This window comes from Serinus canaria, chromosome 22 (assembly GCF_022539315.1).
Source record: "Serinus canaria isolate serCan28SL12 chromosome 22, serCan2020, whole genome shotgun sequence".
NCBI classification, from domain to species: domain Eukaryota; kingdom Metazoa; phylum Chordata; class Aves; order Passeriformes; family Fringillidae; genus Serinus; species Serinus canaria.
This window is the reverse complement of record NC_066335.1, coordinates 2,722,359-2,733,585: the sequence shown is the minus strand read 5'-3', so window position 1 is coordinate 2,733,585 and position 11,227 is coordinate 2,722,359. Positions and strand designations below refer to the sequence as shown.

At 60.7% G+C, this 11,227-nt stretch overlaps 2 protein-coding genes across 51 annotated transcripts; one reads left to right on the top strand and one right to left on the bottom strand.

Annotated features, from left to right (window-relative positions):
- The first annotated feature begins 267 nt into the window (after nt 1-267).
- MAK16 (MAK16 homolog) lies at nt 268-5,973 on the top strand. The gene is made up of 10 exons (XM_009099808.4): nt 268-419; nt 1,133-1,182; nt 1,373-1,482; nt 2,322-2,386; nt 3,069-3,220; nt 3,995-4,049; nt 4,153-4,227; nt 4,879-4,995; nt 5,119-5,175; nt 5,397-5,973. Exons 1-10 carry the CDS (start codon nt 405-407, stop codon nt 5,583-5,585), a joined length of 885 nt encoding a protein of 294 aa, XP_009098056.2. The 5' UTR covers nt 268-404; the 3' UTR covers nt 5,586-5,973.
- On the bottom strand, nt 5,938-11,203 carry TTI2 (TELO2 interacting protein 2). Of its 50 annotated transcripts, none has more exons than XM_050982877.1 (11): nt 10,073-11,203; nt 9,681-9,867; nt 8,791-8,883; nt 8,330-8,514; nt 7,767-7,910; nt 7,236-7,392; nt 7,093-7,194; nt 6,790-6,870; nt 6,649-6,688; nt 6,340-6,406; nt 5,938-6,078 (listed from the first exon to the last, which is right to left on the bottom strand). In XM_050982877.1, the coding sequence occupies exons 1-11, from the start codon at nt 11,080-11,082 to the stop codon at nt 5,985-5,987; spliced, it is 2,160 nt and encodes a 719-aa protein (XP_050838834.1). In that variant the 5' UTR covers nt 11,083-11,203; the 3' UTR covers nt 5,938-5,984. The 50 variants fall into 50 exon arrangements, 49 of the variants coding, with proteins under 49 accessions (XP_050838834.1, XP_050838835.1, XP_050838839.1 ...); XM_050982878.1 differs by lacking the exon at nt 6,649-6,688 and adding an exon at nt 6,609-6,648; XM_050982882.1 differs by lacking the exons at nt 6,649-6,688; nt 6,790-6,870 and adding an exon at nt 6,911-6,950.
- Between the last annotated feature and the right edge of the window lie 24 nt (nt 11,204-11,227).

The window sequence follows — 11,227 nt, the reverse complement described above, 5'->3', positions numbered from 1 at the left end:
CCGAGGGGGGTCTCGCAAGTTCTGAGGAAAAAGCTTGGCAGAGAATCTGCATTTTCTCCCACGGCTCCAGAGTGCAGATTTAACCTGACTCAAACACATCGCTCGGGGCCCCTCAGCGTCTCTTTGAGCGAGGCTTTGGGCGCTCTCGACCCTGAGGGGGAGCGGCCGCCATGACAGCAGGGCCCGCCCTTTTCCCGCCCTTTTCCCCGCCCTTTTCCCGCCCCTTTCCCCGCCCTCAGGGCCGCCGCTCTCGCGAGACTTGGCGCGCCCCGCCCTTTCCTGTAATGGCGGCGCCCTAGACCGCGCGGCTGGCTCCCTCAGCAGCGTCAGTGCCCGCTGTCACCGCCACCGCCGTCACCGCCACCGCCGTCTGTGCCACCGCTGCCACCTCTGCCACCGCCACCATGCATTCGGACGATGTGAGTCCCGCCGTTCTTTTGGCCCCGTGTCAAACGCCCGCCCCGCCGCCGGGCCCGGCCGTGCGCCCGCCTCACGTGGCCGGGGGTCCCCTGAGTGCCCCCTGTGTGTCCCCAGCGCGGCTGTGGCTCTGAGGGGACAGGAGCACTGGGCGTCACCTGTGTGTGACCAGCGCGGCTGTGGCTCCGGAGGCACCGGGGGTCCCCTGTGTGTCCTCAATGCGGCTGTGGCTCTGAGGGGACAGGAGCACCGGGGATCCCCTGTGTCCTCAATGCGGCTGTGGCTCTGAGGGGACAGGAGCACCGGGGATCCCCTGTGTGTCCCCAGCGCGGCTGTGGCTCTGAGGGGACAGGAGCACCGGGGATCCCCTGTGTCCCCAGCGCGGCTGTGGCTCTGAGGGGACAGGAGCACCGGGGGTCCCCTGTGTGTCCCCATCACGGCTGTGGTTCTGAGGGGACAGGAGCACCGGGGGTCCCCTGTGTGTCCCCATCACGGCTGTGGCTCTGAGGGGACCGGGGGTGTGAGTGGGGACTTGGCAGCAGCTCATGTGCTGTGCCTGCGCGCTCTCCGTGCCGGGGGACACCGAGCAAACCCCGATGTTTTTAGGGTGTCCCCTGTCAGAGCCGCCCCGCAGGCTGCCGGAGCCGGCGGGACACGGGGGTGAGGGGTGTCACCGTGTGTCACCGTGTGTCACCCGCTGTTTGTCCCCCCGCAGGTTGTCTGGAGCATGCTGGGGAACAGGCAGTTCTGCTCCTACAAGATGACGTGAGTTTGGGGGACAGGGTGGGCTGAGCCCAGGGGGGCTCTGGGCGATCCAGCCAGGACACGCTCCGGTCTCCCTAAAGTGTCCCCTCTGTGCCACCACATGCGAGAGTCACAGAGGATGGGGTGAGCTGTGGGAGCAGTGGGGTCTTCCTGCCCTCCCCTGATGAATTCCCTGTCCCGTTTTTTGCAGCACCAAAACGCAGAATTTCTGCAGGAACGAGTACAACCTGACGGGGCTGTGCAACCGCTCCTCCTGCCCGCTGGCCAACAGCCAGTACGCCACGGTGCGGGAGGAGAAAGGTGGGAGCAGGGATTCCTGCATGGAAAGGGGATCCCAGGGAGGGTTTGGAGTCCTCATTCCCCATGGGAATGGCTGGATGTGGCACTGGGGATCAAAGGTTGGGTTTGATCTTGGAGGTCTTTTCCAGCCTGGATGGGTCTGGGATGCAGTGGGCAGGGAGGGGTGGGTGGCACTGCCTGAGGGCAGCCTGGCTCTGGGGAGGGGCTCTGGGGGTTTGTTCCCTGTGAAAAACACCAATCACTTGTTTGTTAAATTTTAAAAGTTTAATATAATAAAATGGTTATAAAAATAGCAATATAATTGGAGTAATAATAATGTGGACAATTTGGATTAGGACAATAAAAACAAAGAGTTACAGACAGTCCAGTTACCTCTTTCTGGGCAAAATAAGCCCGAAAATGCCCCACGTTAACAGAGGATTAACCCTTAAAGCCACAGCCTGTTGCACATTCACACACCTCATCCATGGGGCATCAATTCCATCACACACAGGATTCTGTCTGGGCAGGGTCTGCCTTTGAATCCTGACAGTGCCTTCAAGCCTGAGCAAGGCAGAAAGAAGTTCATTTCTTCTGATAATGGAGCAATAAATTCTTTTTCTCTGAAAGATTCAGGTGCCCTGTGGCTGCAATCTCACTGCGAGTCCTTTCTTTAGAAAAAAAAACTATCTTACACAGCACAGTTTCTACTTTAACATTGTTATAACTTAAAACTATATTTAACACACTACTTAAGAGAATTAACACAGCACAACATTCTAACACAACACATCTAATATTCATTAGAATATGTGAAAAGCCAGTTACAAACCAGGCATTTTCCCCCTCCCTGTTCCCAGGTCGCTGCTATCTCTACATGAAGGCCATCGAGCGGGCGGCGTTTCCCCGGCGCCTCTGGGAGCGGGTGAGCTCGGGGACACGGCAGGGACAGCAGCCCTGGTGTCCCACAGAGGGCAGGGAGGCTGTTCCAGGGGAGGGACAGGGTGGACAGCAGTAGGAATTTCTCCATGGAAAGGCTGCTCAGGCATGGAACTGTCGCTGTCGAGGCAGTCACAACACAAAGCAGAGACCACAAGCAGTCTCAGATGGGAACTCTTTGTTATTGAACATGGCTGACCTTTTATGCACTTTCTAATTGTTCATACTTCTCTCCTATTGGCCACAATAAATCAGCATAACACCATGGTGGAAAAGTTACAGTGACTTCAGCTAACTTTCTAAAAATACTTGGTCCAGCTGCAAAGTTCTCTTCTTATCTTTCTTCAGTTCCTCACTCCTCTTGGTCTCCTTGGTCACAGCCTTGGAGAGAGCTCCTTATCAGCTTCTTCTTGCTTCTCCGCTTCTTCCTTCTTCTCAGTCCTTTAGCTAACAGGCCTGCTGTTAGCCCCTTCCATATGGAATTGCCTGGGGAGGTTTGGAATCCCCATCCTGGAGGTGGCACTCAGTGCTCAGGGATGGGGACAAGGTGGGGACCACCTTGGATGGCTTTTCCTTAATGATTCCGTGACTCTGGGGGCCATGCAGCCCCTCCCAGATGTCCCTTTTTTGTCCTGCTCTGTCACCCAGCCCTTCCCCTGTCCCTGCAGGTGCTGCTGAGCAAGAACTACGAGAAGGCTCTGGAGGAGATCGATGAGAACCTCATCTACTGGCCCCGCTTCATCCGGCACAAGTGCAAGCAGAGGTTCACCAAGATCACGCAGTACCTGATCCGCATCCGCAAGCTGACCCTCAAGAGACAGTAAGGGACACGGGAGTGACCATGGGAGTGACCTTTGGTGGCTTCTGCAGCCACTGCCCCTCTCCTGTGCTGCTGGGACATGGAGCTGGTCCTGTTTTCCTAAGGGGTTTAGGTGGATCTGACACGGATGAGCTGCAGGAATGCAGCGTAGAAATGCACTGAGGGAATGTCCTGAGCTGGAAGGACCCACAAGGCCCCCAGCAACCCCACCTGTGCATCCCTGGCTGCAGGAATGCAGCGTAGAAATGCACTGAGGGAATGTCCTGAGCTGGAAGGACCCACAAGGCCCCCAACAACCCCACCTGTGCATCCCTGGCTGCAGGAATGCAGCGTAGAAATGCACTGAGGGAATGTCCTGAGCTGGAAGGACCCACAGGGATCATTGATCCCAACTCCTGGCCCTGCACAGACACCCCAACAACCCCTCCTGTGCATCCCTGGGAGCAGGGTCCAGCTCTGGCAGCCTTGGGGCAGTGCCCAGCACCCTCTGGGGGAAGAATCTTCCCCTAAAATCCAACCTGAGCCAGCCCTGCCACAGCTCCAGCCATTCCCTGTCACAGAGAGCCGAGATCAGAGCTGCTCCTCAGGAGGAGCTGCTCCTCCCGTGGCCCCTCCAGACCCTTCCCCATCCTTTGGACACTCTCTGCCAGCTTTAGATCTTTCTTATCCTGAGGCATCCACACCTCAGGAGGTTCCCCATGTTTGGAATGCTGCAGTTGCTGGCTGGTGCTGCCTGTTCCTGCCAGGGGCTGTGACATTCCCTGTTCCCTGCAGGAGGAAGCTCGTCCCACTGCGCAGGAAGATCGAGAGGCGCGAGAACAGGCGGGAGGTACGGAGTGCCCTGTGTCACCTCGAGTGCCCTGTGTCACCTCGTGCCACTGCTGCTGTCCCCAGTGCCCCCAGGCCTCACACAGCTGCTCTGTGTTCCCTAGGAGAAAGCCCTGATTGCTGCCCAGCTGGACAATGCCATCGAGAAGGAGCTGCTGGAAAGGCTGAAGCAGGACACGGTGAGGGTCACACAGAGCTCCCAGTGGGAGCTGCCCTGTGGAATGGGGCTGCCTGCTCCCCAAAACACAGGGAGCCCCAAAACGTGAAGACTTCTCTCTTGTGCACATGGAGCCCCAAAACACGAGGGCTCCCCTCCTGTTCTGTGCACAGGGACCCCCAAAACACCGGGAGCCCCAAAACACAAGGGCTGCCCTCCTCTTCTATGCACAGGGACCCCCAAAACACGAGGGCTTCCCTCCTGTTCTCTGCACAGGGATCTCCAAAACATGAGGGCTCCCTAAAACACGAGGGCTGCCTTCCTTCTTGAGCCCCAGAACACGAGGGCTGCCCTCCTCTTCTGTGCACAGGGAGCTCCAAAACACAAGGGCTCCTCTCCCCTCCTGCGCACAGGGAGCTCCAAAACACAAGGGCTCCTCTCCCCTCCTGTGCAATGGGAGCTCCAAAACACGAGGGCTGCCCTCCTCTCCTGTGCAATGGGAGCTCCAAAACACGAGGGCTCCCCTCCTGTTCTGTGCAGGAGTTTGGGCTCAGCAAGGGGCTGATCCCCACCTCAGTCTGATGCTGCCCCGTGCAGGCTGTCAGTGCCCCCCTAGCTCAAAGTCCATCTTCCTCCTCCTGAGGCTTACGGAAAATCCCAATTTTCCTTTCAGTATGGAGACATTTACAACTTCCCCATCCACGCCTTTGACAAGGCCCTCCAGCAGCAAGATGCAGAGAGCGAGAGCGAGTCGGATGCAGAGAGGGAAGAAGATGATGATGATGATGAGGTAAAGCTTCCAGCCCTGCCCTGGGACTGAGCTGAGCTGAGAACAACTCAGAAAATCCTTGTGGTGGCCTTGGTGGCTCTTCCACGACACTGCTGTGTCAGTCCCTGCCTCTGTTCCTTGCAGGACGTGGATAAAAGGGAGTTTGTGGAAGCAGAGGACAGCGAGCTCAGCGACTTTGAGGTGGGTGAAGCAGCAGGTACAAACTGAGGCTGAGCTGCACGGGCACCTCCACCCTTGGGTGCCTCTGGGGATGGGTAAGAGGCAGCAAAATCAGCTGTGGAAGGGAATTGTGTTCAGTGGGAGTCCAGCCCAGCTCCTGTGCAGCCAGGGATTGTGGAGAGGTGATTTTGGGGTTGCACAACCTGCTCTGACATCACTGTGCTCACTCAATTCTCCCTCAGGACATGGATAAGCTGGAGACAAGCAGTGAAGAGGAGCAGGAAGAGGAGGAAGAAGTAGAGGAGAAAGCCTCCCACTCCAAATCTAAAGGGAAAACGCCCCTGAAGGGCCCAGCCAGGAGAAAACGTCCCCACATCGAGATAGAGTACGAGGAGGAAACAGAGCCCAGCACCAAGACAAAAGCAGCCTGAGCCCTCCTGATCCCATTTTGTACTGACTGACAGAACTGCAGATGTGTCACCAGCATCTGTCACCCACCTCCAGCCCTCACAGGACCCTCAGAACTCCTGGTTTGATACTCCACGCGTTTTCTGGGGTTTGTGTCCCGAGCCCAGGCAGCTGCAGTGAGTTTGTACAAGTGGGTGAAGCCCAGCTCAGAGGAGCACCCCCCACCTCCTCTGCACCCTCAAAAAGCTGAGCCCAGCCTCCGCTCCAGGAAGGGCCCTGCCCTGGGGGGCTCTGCTGCTCCCTGTAAGGCTGGAGAAACCTCAGCTATGTCTGGGGGAGGTGTAGGGCTCACAGGTGGGACAAGAACGACAGAACTTTAAATAAACAAAGCAGTTTTATTGTACAAAAGGAGCTGAGCAGTGTCAGTCAGGCACCTCAGGTGCTCTCCTGCACCTTCCTGAAGCACTCCTGCAGCTGGCTCTCCTCACAGCAGCTGTGCAGCCCTGCCAGCAGCACCTGCAGGGAGCAGAGCAGCACTGCCAGTGCCCTGGCACTCTGTGATGGTGTCACCCACCCTCCCCAGCCTTCTGGGGGAGTACAGCTCACACTGAGCCCATCAACAGCCACCGAGTCACTCATCACTGCTGCTGGGGAGGGGGGAAACAAACTCCTGCTGGGCTCAGAGGGAAGAGAGAGCCAGCAGGGAGCCCTGGCAGCCACCAAAGAGCCCTGGCAGCCCCAGAGAGCCCTGGCAGCCCCCAGGGAGCCCTGGCTCACCTTGACCTGGCCCTGGCAGCCCCCAGGGAGCCCTGGCAGCCCCCAGGGAGCCCTGGCTCACCTTGACCTGCCCCTGGCAGCCCCTAGGGAGCCCTGGCTCACCTTGACCTGCCCCTGGCAACCCCCAGGGAGCCCTGGCAGCCCCCAGGGAGCCCTGGCTCACCTTGACCTGGCCCTGGCAGCCCCCAGGGAGCCCTGGCTCACCTTGACCTGGCCCTGGCAGCCCCAAGGAGCCCTGGCAGCCCCAGGGAGCCCTGGCTCACCTTGACCTGGCCCTGGCAGCCCCAGGGAGCCCTGGCTCACCTTGACCTGGCCCTGGCAGCCCCAGGGAGCCCTGGCTCACCTTGACCTGGCCCTGGCAGCCCCCAGGGAGCCCTGGCAGCCCCCAGGGAGCCCTGGCTCACCTTGACCTGGCCCTGGCAGCCCCAAGGAGCCCTGGCTCACCTTGACCTGCCCCTGGCAGCCCCCAGGGAGCCCTGGCTCACCTTGACCTGGCCCTGGCAGCCCCAAGGAGCCCTGGCTCACCTTGACCTGGCCCTGGCAGCCCCAGGGAGCCCTGGCTCACCTTGACCTGGCCCTGGCAGCCCCAGGGAGCCCTGGCTCACCTTGACCTGGCCCTGGCAGCCCCAAGGAGCCCTGGCTCACCTTGACCTGCCCCTGGCAACCCCCAGGGAGCCCTGGCAGCCCCCAGGGAGCCCTGGCTCACCTTGACCTGGCCCTGGCAGCCCCTAGGGAGCCCTGGCTCACCTTGACCTGGCCCTGGCAGCCCCCAGGGAGCCCTGGCTCACCTTGACCTGCCCCTGGCAACCCCCAGGGAGCCCTGGCAGCCCCCAGGGAGCCCTGGCTCACCTTGACCTGGCCCTGGCAGCCCCCAGGGAGCCCTGGCTCACCTTGACCTGGCCCTGGCAGCAGCGATCCAGCAGGATGAGGCACTGGGTGGCCCTGTGCAGCAGGGCAGCCTTGACGGGCTCGGGGGTCGGGCCCCGCTCCGTGTGAACGTCCCAGAGCAGCCTCAGCAGGGCCTTGAGGAGCACGGGGAGCCTGCAGGGCATCCTGCAAGGGAAAGAGCTCATCCCAAACCCTTCCCCAGGCAGGACAGCACAGCCTGGGGCTGCTGTGGGGCAGGATTGCTGCCAGGACAGCCCCAGACAGGCAGGAGCCTCGGGATGGTGTTGGGATGCTGGCACTGCCCAGCCCAGCCCACAGCACAGGGTTTACTCCATGTTGGTTTAATTTGGAACAGCACAAGCTGGGTCCAAATGAGGGCCCAGCCTAATTCTGGAGCCATGTTTTTCAATAATGCCAGTGGGACAATTTTCCCTCAATATTTCAGAACTTTTCCTCAAGAAAAAGTAACTTTGGGTCTCAAAGTGGGAACATTCAGGATAAGAATGACACATTCACTTCAGGACAGGCTTTTCTGGTACCTGGGCCAGGCATGCTCTATGGTGCACTGCAGAGTCTCCAGGATTCCCAGTCTGGCCTCTTCCCCAGGGCCATCAGAGACCTCCAGGTAGCCCAGGATGACTCGCTCCAGCCTCTTCAGGTGCCTTGCGATGAGGATGCCAAGTCTGGTGGCACAAAAACACCCTGAGGAGGGAGGACAGATCCCCTAGATCCCAAAAAACACACCCTGAGGAGGGGGGATAGATCACCTGGATCCCAAAAACACACCCTGAGGAGGGGGGACAGATCCCCTAGATCCCAAAAACACACCCTGAGGAGGGGGGATAGATCCCCTGGATCCCAAAAACACCCTGAGGAGGGGGTATAGATCCCCTGGATCCCAAAAACACCCTGAGGAGGGGGGATAGATCCCCCGGATCCCAAAAACACACCCTGAGGAGGGGGGACAGATCCCCTGGATCCCAAAAACACACCCTGAGCGGGGAGCCAACCCTTGGATACCAAGCCCAGGGCCCATCCCTGTGCTCTCACCCCCTCAGGGAGGTGGGCAGTGCCCCAGGTGCCCCTGTCCCCTCTGTCTCACCTGGTGACAAAGGCAGGCAGGGTCCCTGCGTAGACCCTGCGCAGCGCCAGCTGGTGCTCGGCCTCCATGTGGGTCAGCACCAGCTGCAGCACCTGGTCCCAGGGGGATGTGGCTCTGCCGTGGCCCTGGCGCCGCTGGCATCGCTCCAGCACGGGCAGCAGGTCCAGCAGGCACAGCAGCACTGCCTGGTTTGGGGACAGATGGGGAATGTCAGCTCGTGTTCTCTCCAAAACACAGCAAACCCCGACCCCGTGGCCACCCACTGAGCTGAGTGCTTCAGAGCTGCTCCCTGGAATGGGGCAGGAGGGAAGAGCTCTTCCCTCTGGGCTGTTTGCCTGGAATCTGTGTCCTGGTGACAGCCTGGCTGGACTGTGACAGGGAACAGGCTCAGCCTGCTGCCTCAACCTGAGGGGCTGCCACCACCCCAGGGCTCCCCAAAGCCCAGGGCAGCCTCGTCCTACCTGGATGAGAGGGGCCTCTCGTGAGTACAGGTGGTTGTAGAGGGCGTGGAAAACCACCTGGGCCCTGTTGAACTGGCACAGATCCGCTCCTGGCTGCAACAGCAGAGAGCAGGACGTTACTCCTGGGCAGCACAGAAACCTAAACCCAGTGAGGAACTGCAGGAAATGCAGGTTAAACCCTGCCATGGCCTTCCCAAAGCATGGGGAGTGTGAGGAACTGTTGGAAATGCAGGTTAAACCTTGCCATGGCCTTCCCAAAGCATGGGGAGTGTGAGGAGATGCTGGAAATGCAGGTTAAACCTTGCCATGGCCTTCCCAAAGCCTGGGGAATGTGAGGAAGTGCTGGAAATGCAGGTTAAACCTTGCCATGGCCTTCCCAAAGCCTGGGGAGTGTGAGGAAGTGCTGGAAATGCAGGTTAAACCTTGCCATGGCCTTCCCAAAGCGTGGGAGTGTGAGGAGATGCTGGAAATGCAGGTTAAACCTTGCCATGGCCTTCCCAAAGCCTGGGGAGTGTGAGGAACTGTTGGAAATGCAGGTTAAACCTTGCCATGGCCTTTCCAAAGTCTGGGGAATGTGAGGAACTGCTGGAAATGCAGGTTAAACCCTGGCATTCACCAGGAAGAGAAGTTAGGAACCTGACCCACAGCTGGAGCTGGGTCAGGCTGGATTTTAGGGACAGGTTCTTCCCCCAGAGGGTGCTGGGCACTGCCCAAGGAACGGGCACAGCCTGGAAGCTGCTGGAACTCCAGGAAACGCTCATGGATGAGATTGTTGGGGGTCTGCGCCGGGCCGGGGCTCGGATCCCTGGGGGTCCCTCCCAGCTCAGGACATTCCGCGATTGCCCCTCCCTCCACACACGAGCCGCAGACGGCTCCACGCCCTCCCTCACCACGTTGAGGACGATGTGGTGCAGGCAGCGCACGCCCAGCACTTTGTTCTCCTCCTGGAAGTCGTCGGAGAGGAGCAGCGCAGGCGGCAGGACCCGCTCCAGGTGCGGGCACAGCCAGGGCCGGCTGACACGGAGCAGAGACCAGGAGAACACGTCTTTGGAGGCAGGGTTACACTTCCAGGTGTCTCTGGAGAGACAGGCACAGCTCAGGGAACACACAGTGCTCATTTCCCCTCCACTTGAGGCTCTCAAGCTGGCAGCAAACCCTGACAACCATCCCCCAACAGCTTCCATTTGGAAAACTCCTGGTTTATCATGTCTCGAGCCTCAGAAATTTCACAGTATTTCCTACAGAGACCCTCCAACCACGCCACACTCCGCTGCCCACTCACTTGGTTAACTCCTGCTTCAGGAGCCCCATCACCTCTCCGAATCTTCCTTCCTCATCCTCCTCCTTTCCCCGCAGGAATTCCTCCACGGAGCCGCAGCCCGCAGCCCGGACCAGCCGCTCCAGCAGCTCCTGAGCCACCGCCCGACTCCTCGCCGTGGTCCAGGGCCTCTCCTCTTTGTGCGTGACAGCAAAGATGAACGCGTGTCCCAGCACCCGCCGCGGGACGGGCCCCGCCGCCGCCGTTCCCGGTGACTGCTGGCTCCGGGCATCTTCCAGCTTCTGCAGGAGCAGCAGGAAGGCGGCACCAACGCGCTCCGCCCGCTCCGCCACGGCCGCCAGCGCTGCGTCCCGGCCGGGCGGCTCGGCCCCGTCCTGCTCCCGGCGCGGCGGAGCCGCCAGCCCGGCCAGGGCCGCGGCCAGCCGGCCCAGAGCCGCGGAGCCCTCCGAGCCCCGCAGCCAGCGCGGCTCCGCCGCCTCCAGCAGCGCGCCCAGCTCGGGCAGCGCCCCGGGCCGCTCGGGCAGCGCCAGCCCGGCCCGCAGCAGAGCCTGCTCGGCCGAGGGGGCGGCGGGGCCGGGATCCCGCTCCGCGCTCGGGCTGCGGCTGCTGCTGCCGGCCATGGCCTCACCCGGGCCCCGCGGGACCTGCCCGCCCCGGAACCCCGCTAGGGACACATCGCTGGGGGCAGCGGCGACTGCGGGAGGGAGGGAGGGGACCCCGGGGCCCCTCAGAGACCCGCGAGATCCCTCACAGACCCCTGAGCACCCGGGGGACTCCCTCAGAGACCCCCGGAACCCCCTCAGAGAACCCCGAGATCTCCTCAGAGACTCCCGAGCACACCCAGGATCCCTCAGAGACCCCCGAGCATCCCCGGGATCCCTCAGAGACCCCCGAGCACCCCCGGTCCCTTCACTGCGGCGCCGCCGCCACCCGCACCACGCGCGCGAACTGTCGCAAACCCCCCCCCGCTTGCCGTAAAGCCGATGGCGGAGGGGGCGCGGTTTTGTGCGCATAAATTTGCATCGCTAATTTTCGACGGCGGAACGCGGCAGAGCTGCCGTGCGGGGCGGGAGAGAGATGGAAACGGAGATGGAAGGAACGGGAAGAACGGCTTAAAGGGGATAAACAGAAAACCGGGGAGAGCTGGGCGAGGCTGTG